Source organism: Magallana gigas, chromosome 1 (genome assembly GCF_963853765.1).
Source record: "Magallana gigas chromosome 1, xbMagGiga1.1, whole genome shotgun sequence".
NCBI lineage: Eukaryota > Metazoa > Mollusca > Bivalvia > Ostreida > Ostreidae > Magallana > Magallana gigas.
In genome coordinates, this window is record NC_088853.1 from 72996426 (window position 1) to 73017484 (window position 21059).

At 35.8% G+C, this 21059-nt stretch overlaps 3 protein-coding genes across 17 annotated transcripts in view; all 3 read right to left on the reverse strand.

The window, feature by feature from the left end:
* The window catches only part of LOC105338511 (uncharacterized), a 193672-nt gene that overhangs the window by 114236 nt on the left and 58377 nt on the right, over positions 1-21059 (reverse strand). The window lies entirely within an intron of this gene.
* The window catches only part of LOC136272691 (tripartite motif-containing protein 3-like), a 56699-nt gene that overhangs the window by 26484 nt on the left and 9156 nt on the right, over positions 1-21059 (reverse strand). The gene's annotated exons all lie outside the window — the stretch shown is intronic.
* Positions 18841-20969, reverse strand: LOC136272694 (uncharacterized). Its single transcript, XM_066074843.1, has 3 exons — positions 20826-20969; positions 19382-19534; positions 18841-19069 (listed from the first exon to the last, which is right to left on the reverse strand). Exons 1-3 carry the CDS (start codon positions 20875-20877, stop codon positions 18924-18926), a joined length of 351 nt encoding a protein of 116 aa, XP_065930915.1. The 5' UTR covers positions 20878-20969; the 3' UTR covers positions 18841-18923.

Below are 21059 nucleotides of genomic sequence, written 5' to 3' on the forward strand. Positions count from 1 at the left end.
AAATCGGAATTTCGAATGTTCAAGTCAGAGATGTCTTCTTCTTGGTCCTGAGAAATATGAAGTTGGTGATGATTTTTCTGGATTAGCGCTTGAATTTCTTCGGATGCCATTTTGTTTATTTCTTTGGATGCGTCCAGTTTTGTCTGCAGCTGTCTTATTTCTTCTCGGGAATTCTCTTGAGTCGCGTGCATTTTGAGTCTGGTCGAATTTAACTCCTTTTTCATTTCATTGAACTGGGTAATCAATCCTAAAAAGTTGTCCTGTGAATCTTTAAGAGATTGTTTTGTTTGGGCAAGTTCGTGTTTAAGAACAGCCGAATAGTCCATCAAATTACGAAGGGCCGAATTTCTGATGTTGTAGAACGGAAGTTCCTTCAGATGTTGTTTTTGTTCGGAATACTCTTGGATCCTGCATTTACCACGTACCTGGTTCGATTTTGATTTCTCTGCTCTGTGAAATGTGCAGGTCCTGGCGAAGTGTCCAGGCATGCGACATCTGAAGCAAGTGTTGTTGAACCAGGGTCTATGTTGTTTGGAATTTGGGGGTAAGGTCCAAGACATCCAAGCTGGCCGAAATCGATAAGTTTCCATCGTCGTAGGGGAACTCGCTTGCTGTATAGGTACGGGATCTAGCTACTGCAAGGTATATGCAGCAGCCCCGGGCGTTGTAATTACCCTTAGGATTCATCCACCAATTGTGACCGCGTAGTTTTTACGGTGCTAGAGAATTCTTCTGGGTCTGCATCGGTCGTGTGCAGTACGAACCGGGTGAGGGAATGTTGGCGTAAAAGGAACAAGTTATAAGGTTGAGGCGCGCTGTGGGCCGTAAGTTAAAAACGAAGGTTATATATGCCGTATTCCCAAGGGTCCACCAATATGCAATTCCAGAGAAGTAAAACCAAGTGATGAAGGATTCCGTATTTATTATCAATCGAATTTAAAAGATGAACAATAACAAACAAATAAGCGACACAGACGGAAGTGGCCGGTAATGCGTCAGGCCTCCGAACTGAAGATTGACAAATACGATTCAGTATATATAAGAATCTAAACAATGAGTAAATGTGACAATTTGATGACATCAAATGAATTGAGTGAAAGATTCACAGGTATTAGGTAATTAGATTAACTCAATGAGTCTTTGATGGCCAAGACATGAAAGGCATATAATTACGCAATGTTGTTTCAAGAGATTAGCAGTTCTTGGGAGAAACATCTGTCTGATTTGTAATAACAACTAAATAAAGAGTCTGCCGAGTGTCAATGGCTAATTCACTTTGTAAACATTAAATTCTAAGAATATATGACAAAATAAATGTTGTATTTGAAAAGTAAAGTCCGAAATAAAGATAATTATAGAACAGTCAATTTTGCACTGTGATAGTATTCCGAGAATTTGTACCACCCTTACCTTCTCTCTATACTAGTATTTACTTCTTTTTTTCCATTTACTGTATTTTTCAAAAATCCCTTTCGTCCCTTTTATAAATTTTGTTGCAAAGCCTTTATAGTTATTAGTTTAGTTTTTGATTAAACTGTCAAAGAATTCAAATAAATAATTCATTATTGAAATGGTCAAACAATACATTAGACTTTCTTTTATCCCATTGTTACCATGACCTCCTTCACATCTTACTTCCGCTAAAAAGGTTCATTTTAGAATCCGATGGAGAGGAAGAGGTTCCGATTTGTCCCCCCCCCCCTCCGATCCATAATTTGCATCCTTAAGGATCTTTACACCCCGTGACTTCTACTTTTTATGACAGTACATCACAGCATGGCGATTTTCAGGCACGTAGCATCGATTTTGAAAGTGGGGTGAGGGCAGACTCATCCAAAAAATCTTGACCAGCAAAACAAATAAATACATACTCCCCAAAAGTGTGGGGGTGGGGGGGGGGGGGTAGCCAACTCCTCCATGATAATTAAATTTTTACTATGTAAATTTAAGAAAATTATTTTCTGCGAGAAAAAGTGGAGGTGGGGGGCAGCCCCCCCCCCCCCCTGATGCTACGTGCCTGATTTTAACCCATAATGAAACTGTTTATATCGCCGAGTTTTGTTCTCCATCTGTGTATCGCAATGGTTGAAGATTTGTTCTACTGCCCTGCAGGTCCCGAGTTCAAATACTGCAGGGATTTTTGTTTTCACGAAGAGGGGTCAAACGTTAAAAGTAGATTGTTTTCCCAGATTTGATTTTTTCTTTCATTCTCAAGTCAAACACAAGCTAGAAATCCATATTTCTAGCATATACCGGTATAAGTAATTTAGAAGCTTTGGTCTGTATGCAAAAACTTTTCCCAAAAGTAAGGAGGACCCTTAAAATAGAACAAGGACTCATAGACATGCTGATATGTACTGAATTAATTTCCTGAGCCCATGTAATATGTAAATGAGTGTGCCGTTTCCTGCTTATGACTTACAAGTTTTACGATCTGTCGACTGACGGGCGGTTAGACGTCATGTATGTTCCTTATATACCCCCCCCCCCCCCCCGATTAAAGTTATCCCCCCCCCCCCTTGCGCCCCGAGATTAAAGGACAATATTGGACAATATTTACATTCCACATATTTTTGGCATGTAAAGTGTATGAAAAGCTTCTACAGTTATAACGCTGTCACACAGAAAGGGTACTGAAAGATTAAAATGTCGAGTTTTATTATGACGTCACAAACGTTGAGCGCTGTAAAATGCAACGTCACAAACGAAAATCAAAGTTCACACGTGTTGCTGTTACAGTGGCTCTTCCAGTTTTTAAGGTATAAATGACATTAACACTTGTTCGTGTTCCTTTCTCTCCGTATCATTGATACATAGATGTTAAAAAGTGGAGAGAGAGAGAGAGAGAGAGAGAGAGAGAGAGAGAGAGAGAGAGAGAGAGAGAGAGAGAGAGAGAGAGAGACTGTCTTGGCAATGGTAAGACCCACGACTTATCACAAAGATGATAGATAGATAGATAGATAGATAGATAGATAGATAGATAGATAGATAGATAGATAGATGTTAAAGCCAAAAAACTCGACTCTATTATTTTAACATAGTAGTATAGATGAGTGAAACAATGATTTGTCCATGTATCCGGTATTGGAAGCAATCACTGCTTATCAGGTTGATGATCCGTGTATGGCGGTTGTGGCGAGACTGTCCTTAATTAAGGGTCTATTTACTCAGGGTTTGAGTTCTCAAATTCCGATTGTTAAAAAGTTCAATGTAATGAGTAGAGTTTGTTCTAAACACAAAAAGTGTTTATGAAATGAATTATTATCGACAAAACATTCAGTAGTTTTACTTTATTATGGAATTATGCTCAAACAAAAATTGACTTTTAGCCAAACAGAGAAAATTCGGACTAAATTTTGCAGATTTTGTTTTTTGCTTGGTTTTTTGGCAGTAGTCTAATATTAAAAGTTAGGATTTTATATTTTAAGGGACTTGGACACGATTTGGCTTAAAATTTTCAAATTTTATTTTTCCATTTCCAGTGTTTTTACTGATAAATATAGAAGTTTTTAATGCTATGTCAAAATTTGAAAGTCAAATATCAAGTTATAAGTAAGATACAGAGTTCATAATTCTTTGTTTTGTTAACAAAGCTCGAATATTGTCATTTTTACATATTCATTGTATTGGTGTAAGTTTCAATCAAATCTATATTTCTTTTGTTGATACTAGTATTTATGAAGATATTTAGTTAGTTTAAATTGTTTTTTACATGTCATTTTGTCTAAAAAATGGTAAATCTCTACATTACATATTTTGTAAACAACTATAAGACTCGAGCTTTGTTTACATAACAACCAATTCTTACCTCTGTATCTTGCTTGTAACTTGACTTTTACATTCAATATTTTGGTCAATCATTTAAAATGCACCAGTAAACCATTTTATGCATAAAAAATAAAAATTGAATTTTTGATCTCAAATCGTGTCCAAGTCCCTTTAAGTCTATGTATTTTAGCATATTTTCCGTTGGGTTTACCTCACTTATCCATTAAAATAATCTTATGGCAGGAATAATAAAAATATTGAAAAATGCTTAAAAACGATAAAAGACATCATATCTCAAAATTTTGATCATTGACCTCATATAAATTTTATAATAAGGTCAATATAAGTAGTTCAATATCATAAATGATTTTGTATTATCATCATTCAATTTTTGGAAAATTAAATCAAAAATGGGTAGGGATTTGAAAACTGATAGAGGAAATTCGAACTGAATTATTTTTTTAAATTGATGCTGAAATCTTAATGTTGTGTACTTATTTAGTGCCACTACCATTCATAAACTGTATTTTATTTTTTAAAGTGTTTACTTATTTGTAATATTTTTATAATTAAGAAAATCTCAATCGTAGTGTAAAATTTTATGGGATTTTTCTTGATTTTTCAAAAAATATTCAATGGCCATTAACTCAAAAAGTAGGTCATTGACCTACTTTTCTGAAAGTGAAAAATAACAATACAAGCAAAGGTCTATAACACACAATAGATGGTTTTTCATTATCATCAGTGGATTTTTTTTTCATTCTGAGTAAACGTCATCCTTAATATGGTTCTGCTGGTGCTGGTCTTGTAGGAAGCTGATGCTCCATTCAGTGACGAAGATGTCTACGAAGTAGATACGTGGAACACTACCGGGAAGACTTAGACTAATAAGGCTTACCTCAGAGAAGCTGGACCATAGGCATAATAAATAGAGAACGCTTACAGCAGAGTTAAAATGTGCCAGGACTGTACATGAAAAACAGGAGAAGTCTTGGTTGCGTCCTTCCCCTCAGACTGCCGTGTATAAACTGTTGCACGGACTGGCTATAATTGTAAAGGTCCAGTGAGTTCAGGCTCGTTACAGGTCAATTGTAGTGGTAACATTTCGAAACAGGGGGCTCACCACAGGATGAATAAAAATATTATAAAATCAAGTTTAATTATATATAGCTTTTATGTGACAGATAACGTATTCGATCAATCCTGATTAGTCCCGTCACGACCTTGAATGTTGTATTCTTCATTCTTAGTCAACTTGTTATAGGAATAAATGTACATTTTATTTTTGGTTATATAAAATTAAGAAGGCCGGGATCTTCCTTAAGGAAGCCGGGTGGTCAACAAACTAACCATCAGATCTACCTTAAGGAGATTGGATGGTCAACAAACTAACCATCAGATCTACCTTAAGGAGACTGGATGGTCAACAAACTAACAATCAGATCTACCTTAAGGAGGCTGAATGGTCCACAAACTAACCATCAGATCTACCTTAAGGAGACTGGATGGTCAACAAACTAACCATCAAATCTACCATAAGGAGATTGGATGGTCAACAAACTAACCATCAGATCTACCTTAAGGATACTGTATGGTCAACAAACTAACCATCAGATCTACCTTAAATTTTTAAATGTAATTAATCTAACTTGAAACTAATTTTCCATATAAAAAATCGACATTTATTTTAAACTTTAAATCTAACGATTTTAAAACCAGAGATCTTTTTTTATAATGAGATAATTATAGCCTGAAAATGGCTACAAACATCTAGCCCTCTCAACGTTTAATCAGAGAGCGATTGCAAAGCCAAGCGAAAGCTTTCGTCAAATTGGGAAGTTTTTAAATATCATGTGATTGTGAAAATAAATAAAAGCGATTCATAGGGACTTTAAGCCGACTGGAATAAAACTTGGTAATGTTTTAAAGGTGTCTAAATTAAGGTAGTCCATCCATAACTATCATATTTCATATCTAATAGATTGTATGTTTGATCACTAAAATCTTGGTGTGATTTTAAGGAGTTTATTAAATAATAAAGATTCAATCTTGAAATCTTTTAAAAAAAATTATTTTTAAAAATTTATCATTTGTTGAAGTCTATGGGAAAAATGAATTTTTTTAATACATTTCTTTAGTACAAGTAATTTTCTCACAGTTCTCTTGGTAAAAAGTTGCAAAAGCTTTCCCGTTCTCCAAATATGCTAAAATAATTCAAAGTTTACCATACGTATTTTCAGGAAATGATTTTTAAAAATTTTCCTAAAGGGCAGACAACTCTTTAAAAAAGTTTTAAGTGCAAAAAGTTCATTTAATTGACTACATACATACACTCGAGTTTGGTTTACGCCAGCCTCATAACAGCTTTAAAATAAGTATTTGATGTAGTATAGGTCACTCAAAATTGTTAAATTCGCCTTAGTTATGGATGGACTACCTTAAATCACAAATTAAGTCGAAAAGGTTGTTTAACTTGAGTGAATGTTAAGTCATTTTATTTTAATATAAATGCATAAATAAAAATTAAAGTATTTGTGTAAGGTGGTTGTCTGCTTACTGTTTGTGAGGTACCATGGACAACAATTACAATCACGTGACAATCATTGCCGTGCGTTAACCGTATTCATGCAAGTGCCTCTCAATGACCATAATAGAGCGCTACTTTGTATTCATGAGCCGCAGACTTGATAATTAATTTGTGGTCATCCATAGCTACTATAATCTTGATTCAAAACACACGAACAACGCTTGGGCGTACATTAGTGAGGTCATACTAACTTGAAGTAACTGATACGTCATCGTAAGAAACCCTTTGATAGTATATACATGTACGGTACCAGGGGAAAAAATAATGCAGGGGGGATTCCCTTCAGGATTCGTTCACCCCAGATGAAACCAGGGATGATCCTTGAGACCGAGAGGTGATCCTGGTTGATTAATTCTGCGGCTGTGTCGTGGTCAGTTTGAAACACGAAGTCGAGGCCACGAACGTGCAAAGTCAGTAGTGGATACACACACAACCACGGGCGTCTCGTGACTTAAGGTGCTGTATAGGTTGCTTCTTTGTTTTTTGTTTTTTTGTATTTTGTTCTTTCTTCATTTCCCAGCTAAAATCATTTTCCCCGACGTTTTCGCAGACTAAAACTTGCCTCGATCGTCATTTAGTCAGCAGAAAAGTGACTAAAGTGTAAGTGAAATCTGATAATATCTCTGCTATTTAGTGAAGCTTAGCACACTTTTACAATCAGTACATAATAAATGGTAAAGATTTATCTTGCCCTAGGTTTAAATTCGATATGAAGTATCATTGAAAAGCATAAGCTCTACGCGCATTTCATTACCCAAAAACTTTATAAATAATATCAAGCTAGAATTATATGCAGTACTTCAGTATCATGTTGCACGTATTGTACACTTTCTGGAGGCTGGATGGTCAACAAACTAACCAAACTAACAATAAAGTTAATGTAAAATTTTCCATGAATGCATGAATGAAAATTTAATGTCTTTGGGTAAGTAGTAATTAAGTAAGATTGTTAGCTATCTGTGCGTTCTCTTTGAGCACGAAACAATCGTCATGATGTTATGACTGTTTGTGCGATATCCTGGACGACGATTACTTCTGCTGAAACCGTATTCATTCAATATACCTCTCAATGACCGGCACTACTTTGTATTCATGCTCTGTAGACTATATATAATTGAATTGTGGTCATCCAAAGCTAATTTAATTTTGATTACAACCTACAAACACAGGAACAACACGCTCTAAGTTCTAAGGCCATACTAATATTGGGATAATTTATATGACATCGGAAGAAGTTTTGTTTTTATAGTACACGCACCGTTCCACAAAAATGCGGGAGAATTCACTTCAAGATTCATTCACCCTAAATGACACTGGGAGGTGATCCTGGATAATTAATTCTGCGGCTGCGTCGTGGTTAGTTTCAAACACGAAGTCGAGGCCACGATCGTGCGAACTCAGTGGTGGAAACACACGCAACCACGGGCGTCTCGTGACTGATAATGGTTGGATGTTCATTTTTTTCTTTGCTTTTCAGTTTACATCATATTCCTCCCCGTTTTCGCCGGATGAAATTAGCTTCGATCGCCATTTAGTTTCTGGAAATGTGACTAAAATGTAAGTGAAATCCGATTATATTTTTGACAAGTAGTAATTCAAAACTTTTCAGATTTTTACAATCAGTAGAAGGAATGGTAACATTTTATCGTCCTAGTCTTTAATTCAATATGAAGTACCATTGAAAAGCAAAAGCCCTACACACATTTTATCACCCGAAACACCATATTAGCGCAGCAAGAATACATGTATTTTCCCAACTGCAACTTTTTCGGGCCTTTTCGATAAAGATCGTGTTTTTCCGAAGACTGCTGAAAAGTCCAAAGAAGCTGCACGTTCATTGTCCGTGCTTTCTATGTTAACCTGGAGCAGTGTCTACTTTTATTGGAGCTGGGGATAATATATATGGGGGATAAACGTGAACAACGTCACTTCCCCTGACATTTAAATTTGACAAAATGGCAGAGCTTCGTCAGGTCCCCTTTTATACTGTATTTTTTTGATATTCTTAAGAAACAGAGCTTTAAATAAAGATTTAGGAAAATGCTTAAAATTTAAAGCTGATATATTTGGAATTTTTTTTTTTATAAAATTTAAGTCTATATATTAAAACATAATTTAAAAAAACAAAATAAAACAAAAAAAAAAAAAAAAACCCCCAAAAAACAACAACCATAGACCAAGGTAGATCTTATTGTTATTTTGTTGACTACCCAGTCTCCTTAAAGTAATGGGGAATTGTAATATGGATGACTAATTATTGGCATCGTCAGGTATATACGACACATTTGGACTGAATCATATTAGGGACGTTGGGTTGTAAACAAATAATGCATGCATCAGATCTACCATTAATTTTTAAATTTAATTATTTTTTACTATTTTTTACTATAAACAGTAATTTAAAAAAACAAAACAACAAATCCATGTCTTTTAGCTTTTAAATTGAATCATTTTTCCCAATTGTGACATTTTTCCCGATTCTGACATTTGCCTCGATTATGACAAGCCCAGTTGTGACAAGGAGCACGCGGCGGTTGTGACCGGTCAGAAGGAGATGCTCACACCTCCTAGGCACCTGATCCTACCTCTATCTATTTGGAGGTCCGTGTTGCTCTGCCCTGAATTTGTATTTCGTTTTATGGAATTTCGATATGGTTCACGGTTTGTTATTGTCAATTTTTTCATTTCAACTATCGTTATACAGAGCTCTTCTTTTAAGGAGATCAATACAGTCTAAAAAAATTGCCACGACAATCCAGCCTCCTTAACGTTTGAACAGGAAGTGACTGCAAAGCCAAACAAAAGATGTTCATCCAATAGGGATCTTTTTTTCGATATCACGTGATTGTGCAAATATAAAAAAGCGATTCATTGGAATATTACTAAGTCGAAAGGACAAACTGGGTAAAGTTATTTCAAGGTTTGTAAATTGAATCACAAAGTAATTTGAAAAGGATATATATATATATATATATATATATATATATATATATATATATATATATATATATATATATATATATATATATGAATTTTGCATGAACGCATGTACGAAAATTAAATGTATTTGGGTAAGCAGTAAGTAATCGAGACTTGTGGCTGTCTATGCGTTCTCCTTGAGCACGTGACCATTCTCGCCGTACGTTAACCGTATTCATTCATTTACCTCCCAATGACCCAGATACGACGCTTCTTTGTATTCATGCGCCGCAGACTATATAATTGAATTGTGGTCACCCATAGCTAATTGAATTTGGATTTCAAACACATGAACAACACTAACGCGTTATGAGGTCATATTGCAATGAGGTCATCGTATGAAGTTTTCTTTGACAGTGCATGCACCGTTCCAGAAAAAAAATGCGGGGAATTTCCTTCGAGATTCATTCACCCCAGATGACACTGGGAGGTGATCCTGGATAATTAATTCTGCGGCTGCGTCGTGGTCAGTTTCAAACACGCAGTCGAGGCCACGATCGTGCGAACTCAGCGGTGGAAGCATACGCAACCACGGGCGTCTCGTGACTGTTAAGAGCTAGATGTTGATTATTTTTTCTTTGCATTATAGATTACATCATATTCCTCTACGTTTTCGCCGGATAAAACTAGCTTCGATCGTCATTTAGTTAAAGGAAATATGACAAAAATGTAAGTGAAATTTGATAATATTGCTGTCATTCAAAAAATAATTCAAATACAAGTAACAAGATCCTTTTATTTTAAAGTGTGAATTCGATTTTTAGCTGTTTTGTTTGTTTTTTAGGCTACATCAATGTTGTAACTGGAGCTTGGTTCAAATTGCAACAAATAACAATATTTACATTCACTTTCTTTCCCTCTATTAAATTGTATTGGTTGATTTGAGTAATATTTACGCATAACGCAGAAGACCCAATCACCAAATCTGGTGCGTATGAATACATATACTATTTCTTCAGTATTTCTCGAAGAACATGAACTGCTTTTCTCGCGACTTCAAACAGGATCACGACCTGATATAATACTTACGCTGATTATTATTTCATTGATGTAAAATTTTTTTTATGGTTAAATGAATTTTATTGATGAATTTCTTAGCATACCAAAAGTAAATTCGGTAAATTACAGAAATAAAAATAAAATTTGTTATTAGAATTTAAAACGCTGTGCACTATTTTTGTCAGCATAATTCGGCTGTTCCAATGGCTCTTCCGTTAATTTCGCATTGCTCGTTAAATAAGACAGATCTTTTTGAAATTAAATCATATTTGCAGGAAGGTCATAAATGTTTAAAAACGTAAATATAAGCATTGAATGCTTATATGCATACTCCATAGTCAAATTAAGATTTTTGAAAGGGAAAAAAGGTTGCCATGTACACTAACGAAGTCATATTTCGCTTGCCGGAAAGACCCGAGAAGATACTATCGTAATTCATGTGTCCACAGCAAGGACACATGTATCTTGTCGAAAAGACTCGAGAAGATACTATCGTAATTCATGTGTCCAGAGCAAGGACACATGTATCTTGTCGGAAAGACCCGAGAAGATACTATCGTAATTCATGTGTCCTCGGCAAGGATACATGTATCTTGTCGGAAAGACCCGAGAAGATACTATCGTAATTCATGTGTCCTCGGCAAGGATACATGTATCTTGTCGGAAAGACCCGAGAAGATACTATCGTAATTCATGTGTCCTCGGCAAGGACACATGTATCTTGTCGGAAAGACCCGAGAAGATACTATCGTAATTCATGTGTCCTCAGCAAGGATACATGTATCTTCGCAATTCGGGCCTTTCCGGCAGAGATCTTTTTTTTTTCGAAGACTGACGGAAAGGCCCAAAAAGCTTCATGTGCTTCCTCTGTTGACCTGGGTCAGTGTCTATACTTTTATTGGAGCTGGGAGAATAAACTTTATTTCTCATGACAATATAAGCTAACTGAATGGAAGAGCTCCATTTTTTGAAGAAAAAAAAGTTTTTGGAAATTCACCTTCAAATATATATATTCATATTCATTTTTAATAATGCACTTTTTTTCATGAAGATATTTTTGGTGACTATGTGAATTTTCTACTTTAATTGATATTGAATACATTTAAGTTTTAGAAAATATCCGTTCATAAATCTAAATTTGTAGAACAATCCGGCGGTTAGCGATTCTAGAAGAAAACTGTCATCTTGCAATTTCCAATTTCCTTTACTATTTATCAATGCTTTACTAAGGTATTCAAGAAACCGATTTAGCATGAGACGTTCGTGATTCGACAGAATTAAAGCTTGTGGTAGATCTATAATAATATGGAAGTATTTCGGGGTGGTATTCCTCTGGGAGAGGGAGAGAGAGAGAGAGAGCGAGAGAGAGTGAGAGAGAAAAAGAGAGAGAGAGAGAGAGAGAGAATCAGATACAAGTGATATACATATATAGAGAATAATACATGTCAAAATCTGTATAACATTCCATATCAACCTGAGACTCAAATATCCACCCGATGCCATCGGGCTGGTATTGGAGTCTCGGACTGATATTGGATGTGATACAGATTTTGACATGTATTGTTTGTTTTTATTATCAATTTAAAAGCTAGTTTTAATTTTCACGTTGAACAAAAACATACAAGCGTTTTATCACTTTCCTTAAACCGCGAATTTCGACGTTTAAATGTATTTTGTTTTGCCTCGGACTAGAATGTCTCGACGTCATTGGATAAATCGCGTCACGTGATTGCCTTATAAATTTCTTTACACGGCGGGCGTCAACATTTATACGGCAACGTGGCGGACGTAACGTTATTTGAGCTGATTTTTAGACAAACGTTCAACCATACCTTGAATTTTTAAGCCCCAACATATTTAGAGTGACCCCCCTTTGCCCGTGACGTAATAAAACGATCTTATATACAATGGCATCCATGTTTGCACAGACGACTGACGAGGAAGGTACACAATTCGAGAGTAAGCCTATGAATATAATTGTTATATATTATCTGTTGTTGTTTACTTATCAAACTTTAGGTTCTCGGTAGAACAAAACACTTATTAGGTTTGTTACTGACTGTTTACAGAAATTTCTGTAAACAGTCAGTAACTAACCTAATAAGTAATAGTGATATCATCTAATATTGAAATGTTCAGATAATGACGTCATAGTTTCGACTTCACCTATGCACAGAAAAAAGGAATAAGATCCAAAGTAAACCGAATAAAAAGCCCAAAGGTGTTCAGGAAATGTGTGATAAAGGGGATGGTAAGGGTAAAGAGAATGGTAACCACTGAACCAGACAAGAGACATGCTTAGTGAACAAAACAAGAGACATGCTTAGTGAACATGACAAGAGACATGCTTAGTGAACCAGACAAGAGACATTGCTTAGTGAACCAGACAAGAGACATGCATAGTGAACCAGACAAGATATATGCATAGTGAACCAGACAAGAGACATGCTTAATGAACCAGACAAGAGACATGCTTAGTGAACAAAACAAGAGACATGACTAGTGAACCAGACAAGAGACATGCTTAGTGAACCAGACAAGAGACATGCTTAGTGAACCAGACAAGAGACATGCTTAGTGAACAAAACAAGAGACATGCTTAGTGAACATGACAAGAGACATGCTTCGTGAACCAGACAAGAGACATGCTTTATGAACCAGACAAGAGACATGCTTAGTGAACCAGACAAGAGACATTGCTTAGTAAACCAAACAAAAGACATGCTTAGTGAACAAAACAAGAGACATGCTTAGTGAACATGACAAGAGACATGCTCAGTGAACCAGACAAGAGACATGCTTTATGAACCAGACAAGAGACATGCTTAGTGAACCAGACAAGAGACATTGCTTAGTGAACCAGACAAGAGACATGCTTCGTGAACCAGACAAGATATATGCCTAGTGAACAAGACAAGAGACATGCTTAGTGAACAAGACAAGAGACATGCTTAGTGAACCAGACAAGAGACATGCTTCGTGAACAAGATAAGAGACATGCTAAGTGAACCAGACAAGAGACATGCTTAGTGAACCAGACCCAGACAAGAGACATTGCTTAGTGAACCAGACAAGAGACATGATAAGTGAACCAGACAAGATATATGCCTAGTGAACTAGACAAGAGACATGCTAAGTGAACCAGACAAGAGACATGCTTAGTGAACAAGACAAGAGACATGCTTAGTGAACCAGACAAGACACATGCTTAGTGAACCAGAGAACCAGACAAGAGACATTGCTAAGTGAACCAGACAAGACACATGCTTAGTGAAACAGACAAGAGAATTGCTTAGTGAACAAGACAAGAGACATGCTTAGTGAACCAGACAAGACACATGCTTAGTGAACCAGAGAACCAGACAAGAGACATTGCTAAGTGAACCAGACAAGACACATGCTTAGTGAAACAGACAAGAGACATGCTTAGTGAACCAGACAAGAGACATGCTTAGTGAACCAGACAAGAGACATGCTTAGTGAGCCAGACAAGAAACATGCTCAGTGAACCAGACAAGAGAACTGCTTAGTGAACCAGACAAGGAACATGCTTAGTGAACCAGACAAGAGACATGCTTAGTGAACCAGACAAGAAACATGCTCGGTGAACCAGACAAGAGACATGCTTAGTGAACTAGTCAAGAGACATGCTTAGTGAACCAGGCAAGAAACATGCTTAGTAAACCAGACAAAACACATGCTCAGTGAACCAGACAAGAGACATGCTTAATGAACCAGACAAGAAACATGCTTAGTGAACCAGGCAATAGACATGCTCAGTGAACCAGACAAGAAATATGCTTAGTGAACCCGACAAGAGACATGCTTAGTGAACCAGACAAGAAACATGCTCAGAGAACCAGACAAGAGACATGCATAGTGAACCAGTCAAGAGACATGCTTAGTGAACCAGACAAGAAACATGCTTAGTGAACCAGACAAGAAACATGCTAAGTGAACAAGACAAGAGACATGCTCAGTGAACCAGACAAGAGACATGTTTAATGAACCAGTCAAGAGACATGCTTAGTGAAACAGACAAGAGACATGCTTAGTGAACCAGACAAGAAACATGCTTAGTGAACCAGTCAAGAGACATGCTCAGTGAACCAGACAAGAGACATGCTTTATGAACCAGTCAAGAGACATGCTTAGTGAACCAGACAAGAAACATGCTTAGTGAACCAGACAAGAGACATGCTTAGTGAACCAGACAAGAAACATGCTCAGTGAACCAGACAAGAGACATGCTTAGTGAACCAGACAAGAAACATGCTAAGTACTTAGAACTTACATCCTCGTTTAAGCCCTTAAAATAAGCTGCCCTAATTTCTGTCTCTGAAAAAAATCCCGAAAGCGGACATGTTTTTTATTGTTCCGAATTTCTCCTATACCCCCCCTCCCCATTAAAAAAAATACTGTTTATTCATTTTCAGGACTAAATTTATAGTACATTGATTAAAAGAATAAGAGGACATTATTTGACACAACAGAGTTATACTAGTAAATGCAGGTCGTTGTGTATTCCAATCCTACGTTAATTTAATGTAAGGCTCAACCGCAGGTGTATGCTATTCAAGCTAATGGCATACTAGCATTTACAAATATGCAAATACATTTTAATGTTAAGAAATAAACATAAACGTTTCACCGTCTGTCCTTTCCTACAACTTTGGCCTTCAATAGATTCAATGAAGCGGCATGGATGACCTATAACCGTCACGGTTTATGAGCGGGAATCTTACATCAGCCGCCACCCCCACATATATCAAACCCCCACCGTCAGGCCCCGCGAGTTCCCGCGCTGACAGTCGGCTTCCCGGATGTTAGCGGGGGTGAGGCGATTTAACAGGTTTCATCAGTCCCCATCGTTCTCCATCTTTCATATATGTTCTCAGACGGTCATAAAAATAAGCTGTAGTTTCGCAGCGCGCGATGATTTAAGGTGACAGATTTTTTTTCTGACTGATGCAGGTAGCGGTATGCATTACAGAGAATATAAAAGTAAATCATTTTAAAAACCTGTCGTATAAAAGAGAGGAAATATTTGTATGCTAAGCATTTTTTCCCCTTTTTTTAAACTGTTTTTTCGTGTTTTGTTTTTACAGCAATTTATTTTTTTTTTTCAATCATCTATACAGTATAGGTTAATTTGTTGTGTTTTTATTAAGGACTAATTGTCTTATTCGTTCTAATTTGTTTCATTTGTTAGTTTATTTTCCCGTTAATTTAATTAAAAGGCTCGATTTTTGGAGCGCATTGATCTCCTTAAAAAAAATCTATATAAAATATAGGAAAATACCAAAATGTAAAAGCAAAAATATATGGATTGTTTTTTTTTTACTTAAAAAAAATTTTTGCAAAACAAATCCTATTTCAAAGCTGTAGGTAGATATGTTAGTTTTTAGACCACCCAGCCTCTTTGAAATTATAAAAAGGACCCCCCCCCCTCCAAAAAAAATAAAAATAAAAACAACAACAACAACAAACAAAAAAAGAAGAAGGAGTGAAGATTGGAATCACCGATAAACTGTTTGTATTACGGCTTATGATATTCAATTGAAGATATCATGAAGATTAATGTAAAATTGTCAATATCGTCTCGTGATTATTTTTCAATTTGTAAAAACCTACAACTTTTCATCTTAGTGTTTAAATTAGTCGTCTGCAATTGCATGGTTTTAGTGAATGTTACAAAAACTGTGTTAGATATGTAATGTTGTAAAAATGAGAATTTTTCTAATAAAAAAATAAATTTGATTATCAGGTGTATTTGATATGGTGTATAACTTGCATGTACAATAAATTCATGTGACGTCACCATATGACCTGGAATTGAAGGTTAAAATTTTGTGAGAAAATTGTAGTGAAATTTGCGTAATCAAAAAACAAAATTAAAAACTCCAATACCATGTGTTAATATGATTGATGTACATGTATTCATTTTGCTTCTTTATAAATATGATTAATTAAATATCGTAGTAATCGAGTAGAAATCTCTTGTGGGAGGGGGGAGGGGGGGGGGCAAATGGAAGATAATGTATTATCCAGCAGCAAACTCGGATATAATATTTACGGCATATGGCGGCCTTAAATGTGCGCTTAAAAAGATGGATGCTTTTCGTGGGGTGTAAACTTTAGCTCCCCCGCGCATTTGCCGGACAGTTTTATTATCTATGACCCAATGATTGACGGAACAGGTGACACTAAATGTCGGTCCGGCGGTGGACAGATAGATGTACGTCCCGGTGTAAACAGCGAGATGGGCGAACTAGATCCACAACAAACCCTCAATTCATAAATTGTTTACATTAAAAAGTACAAATAATTGAAGCTATGATAATTAGTGTTTGAATAAATTACATAACTAGTTGATTCAGATGAACCGGATTTCATGGCCTTTTTTCACCCCCCCCCCCTTCAAAAAAACAAAAAATAAAACAACTAATTAGCAAAAAATCCCCCCAAAGCAAGCATATCTAACCAAACAAAACAGCTAAATTTAAATCAAAATCACCCTTAAACTGGACAGAATGACGCGACAGATATTCATGTAAAATTTTTAGTTAAAAAAGCGAAGTATAAAAACATAGCAAACTGTTCACATAGGGATACTAACAAGGTTATTCGTTTGAATATTTTTGTTAGAATAATTTTAATCAAAATATTAATATCATCAACCTAATCCTGATGCCAGCCTGAAACATTTTTCTTGGGATCTCAAACTGCCATAAACCGTTTCGATAATATTCGTAAATGTAAATATAATATAATAAGCGGCTAGCACTCAGTTGTCCATGTACGCGTGTATCACTTGTAGAGAAACTCTTACCTATGAACAAGTAGATTAAGAACTTAAAACCAATACCAGTAAATGTGTACTTTCTGTTTTCTATCATACGATTGGACACCGGCTAAAAGTTTGTTAAAACTCGATCGCACGGACATAGATCGGCAAAAACATTTTATTTTAAATTTGATTTGCCCGGTATGAATTTTGCAAAGATTAAACAGAAAGAAGTTTCAATACTTCTTCACAATTAAATAAGACTGAAGGGGGAAAAAATAACCCGACAGCCAAATATGGATAAAATATGTTTTTTACTTTACTTCCCCTTTAATCATAATATAATCTTTGCTTTTAAGGATTAATTCTTTTTTAAATTACTTAAGAAAACATAAATACAATAAAAACTATGAAGTCTTATTAACCCATATTCATTTTTTCTGAATTGATTATATCTTAGTCTAGTAAAGAACTGCTTTTATAAAGTACTGTTCAAAGAATGCTTCTAAAATTATTCATTATCAATAATTAAGTACAATTAACGTGTCATTTTAAAATGATTGGTCCCATTATATATATATATGTACATTATGTTACTCTGCATCTGATATGAAAAAAAAGTTCCGCCAAAAGTCGATGTTTATTTTTCTCATTTTGCTTAAACTTTTATATTCTTCTGTACATTTACAAATGAATGTCACTGTAGTATTTTCATATCAATGCTTAATATCAGATTTTAATTTAATCGATTTTTTTCACTATGGCTTGCCTAATTCTGTGTTGCTTTAAATTATTATACCTATCTCTATTACAAACATGAATTCAATCAAGTCGTTTGAATAGAATGTCGCATTTAAACGCAAAGCGGAAGTGTGTTTGCTGCAATTACTCACCCGTCCCGGTTTATAAAAATACGCAAAAAACATAGTAAGGATGCGGGAAGGTTTCACTCTTACAGAGACAATTCGCGCCGGTCATACAGAGACAATTCGCGCCGGTCATACAGAGACAATTCGCGCCGGTCTTACAGACACAATTCGCGCCGGTCATCTCGCTCCTATGGCTACGATAAAATATTCACTGAGTTCACCAAGTTCTAATGTAGATTATATCCATATAATAATAATTATCTTTGCAAGCTTGACATGGATCTCGAGAGTCTGAAAATTAGAATAAACACCTTCAAAACTAAATAGGGAACTCCATCTTGAAAGTAAGCATAGCAATGTGTGATACAAATTCGTAAATGTGTTTGAATTAAAATTATAGTTAAAAATATGTATATTTTAGTCAACTTATGAATGAGATATAGTTTATTTTGAATTCAAATTAAATTTGTCCAGGATCGTACGTTTCTTTTCTCCCACGTCTATTGCCAAAATTAAAATTAAGATTTCATATTTTACGCGAACACGTATTCCGCCCTTTCTGTTTTGTGTTAAATTACAAGAGTATAAAATCATGGAAATCGGGAGCACTAATAGTTTTATAAAGTTAACTGACAACAACTCCTAACATTCTTTTAACATTATTATCCGGGTATTTTTATGAGGTTTGCAATGCAAAATTCTTTCATAATCGTTAAGAAAGAGAGCGCGTCTTAAAATATGGTTCTTGGTTATTGGGTTTTTTAATTGTATTGAATGCACATAGTCTGGACACAACATTGGTTATTAACTATTAATACATTGTAGATATCAAAATAAGAAGCTAAAAGTGATAAAAAGAAATCAGTTTATTATACCGACTCAGTGAATAAAACATAAAATAAAATCAATCCTGGTGCTTTCTTTTACTTTTCCGTCAACATTGCACAAGACATTTCTGGAAGCAGCCGTGAGAGTTAACGCCAACATAGAAGAGGTCCCCTATCTCACAGCCCGGGGGCTTCTGTAGACAGTCGCTCAAATCTGGGTCAGGACAGGTGTTACACGTGGAAGGGCCCCTGTCTGAAAACAAAGACACGTGGGTAGAAGGAATCGACACACTGATAGAGAAATATCTAGGTGCAAATTGTAAATATTTGATGACGATAAGAACAGTTGTATTAACTTAAACGATCGTACCATCAAAATACATTGTGTTCGCGCTTGATATTATATGGACATTAATTCCATGTACATCTGCCCGAAGATTTTGGATTTCGCAAAAATAATTTCTCCGCCTGTCTGTCTGTCTGACTGTCTGTCTGTCTGTGTGTCCGTATCTCTCTCTCTCTCTCTCTCTCTCTCTCTATCGCTCTTTCTCTCTCTCGTACTAACTTGTTAAACATCTTGTATTGCACCCAAGAAAACATCCGGTGACGTCATATCGTGTCGCCAGGTAGCAGCAGGGGTCTCTCGGTTTGAAGCACTCAGCTATAGCGCTTTCTTCTGGGTCAGAACAATCACTCTCCATATACGACCGTACAGAATCTAGTGAACACCAAATCTCCAATGTGTATCAAACATTTCAAAAAGTAACGACATTTGTACCTTTATATGAAAATAAAGCTGACAGTATATTTGTTGATCAAACGATGTCGTTAACCATAAGCAGGTGGGTTTTTTGTTTTTTTTTGGGGGGGGGGGGGGGTATCCTTATATGCCTTGAACCCCCGTCCTTTTCGGGGGAGTTTTAGGTATACTAAGTTAACCCCCCCCCCCCCCCTATTAGAAATTTCATGATTTTGGGATTGTTTTTTTAATCTATGTTCCTTTCTTTGCCTGTCAAGATTTCTGTTTATAAGTGTAGCCGCCCCCACTTTCAATTTGCTTCCAACGCCAATGTTTCGGATCCTCCGACCCCCCCCCCACCCCCCCCCCACCCGAAATATAAAATTTTCTTGATCCGCGCATGTTAGCAATTGCTTTACAATCATAGTTTAACCAGAATGTCAGAATTCAAGAAACATTTGAAATTCAAACCGATCTTGATTGAAATTAAATTGATCCCTTACAAAATTATATAAAGCCGGAATGTATTATGATTTTGCAAGAATATACGTGCATACATGTAAGTATAAACAAATACAGACACTACACAAATCGCGATTTAACAACACACTTGTAATTGATTTTAACTTCTAGCTAGATCTATATATATAGGGATATACGTGTGATGACGGACAAATATACAGAAAATACAGCTTTATAAAGAGAGACAACTCAAGCTACAGAGCGATCTATATAAACATATATATAGAAAATGTCTAAGGACGGACGTAGAAACGGTTGACTGGAAGACAAAGAGAGACAACTCGAGCTTCTGAGATATGCTATTGATGCATGCACAAAAAAGTTAAAAATCAGACGGGAAGACAGACAGAACAGAGATAGACGGACAAAAGACAAGACAGACAGAAGACTAGACAGACAGATAGACGGACAAAAGACATGATAGACAGAACAGAGATAGACGGACAAAAGACAAGACAGACAGAAGACTAGACAGACAGATAGACGGACAAAAGACATGATAGACAGAACAGAGATAGACGGACAAAAGACAAGACAGACAGAAGAACATATACAGAAAACTACATAACTCAATATATGAAAGAATTTATACATGTTCATGCATGTAATGGCAGACAGATAGAAAAAAGGTGGATAGAGAGATGGACAAGAAAGTGGATAGACAGATAGACAAAAATGCACGACTCAAAATACAGAGAAAATGATACATATACATGTACCTATACAGAGAGAGAGAGAGAAAACTCACGTGACTTGGTGAACGGGATGCAGAGACCAATGACAAAGAACAGGGTCTTCATGACTGATAGTTACTTGCAGAAAAATGAACGCGCGCGCGTGCATTCCTAATATATAAAAGGTGAAAGATACAAGCATCAGTCAGATAATAATATTATTACTGATAAACTTTTACCCCAGGATGTAGCTGGTTTTGCTTTTAATAATTCGAATTTTTATAAATTCATTTAATGTTAAGTTTATT

What these genes read in the sequence shown, in the direction of transcription:
- LOC136272694 (XM_066074843.1), bottom strand. Translation starts at nt 20,877, where the DNA reads ATGAAGACCCTGTTCTTTGTCATTGGTCTCTGCATCCCGTTCACCAAG. An exon ending in CATCCCGTTCACCAAGTCAC is followed by an intron (nt 19,535 to 20,825) that starts GTGAGTTTTCTC and finishes GGTGTTCACTAG; the next exon opens with ATTCTGTACGGTCGTATATG. An exon ending in CAATACAAGATGTTTAACAA is followed by an intron (nt 19,070 to 19,381) that starts GTTAGTACGAGA and finishes CTTTGTTTTCAG; the next exon opens with ACAGGGGCCCTTCCACGTGT.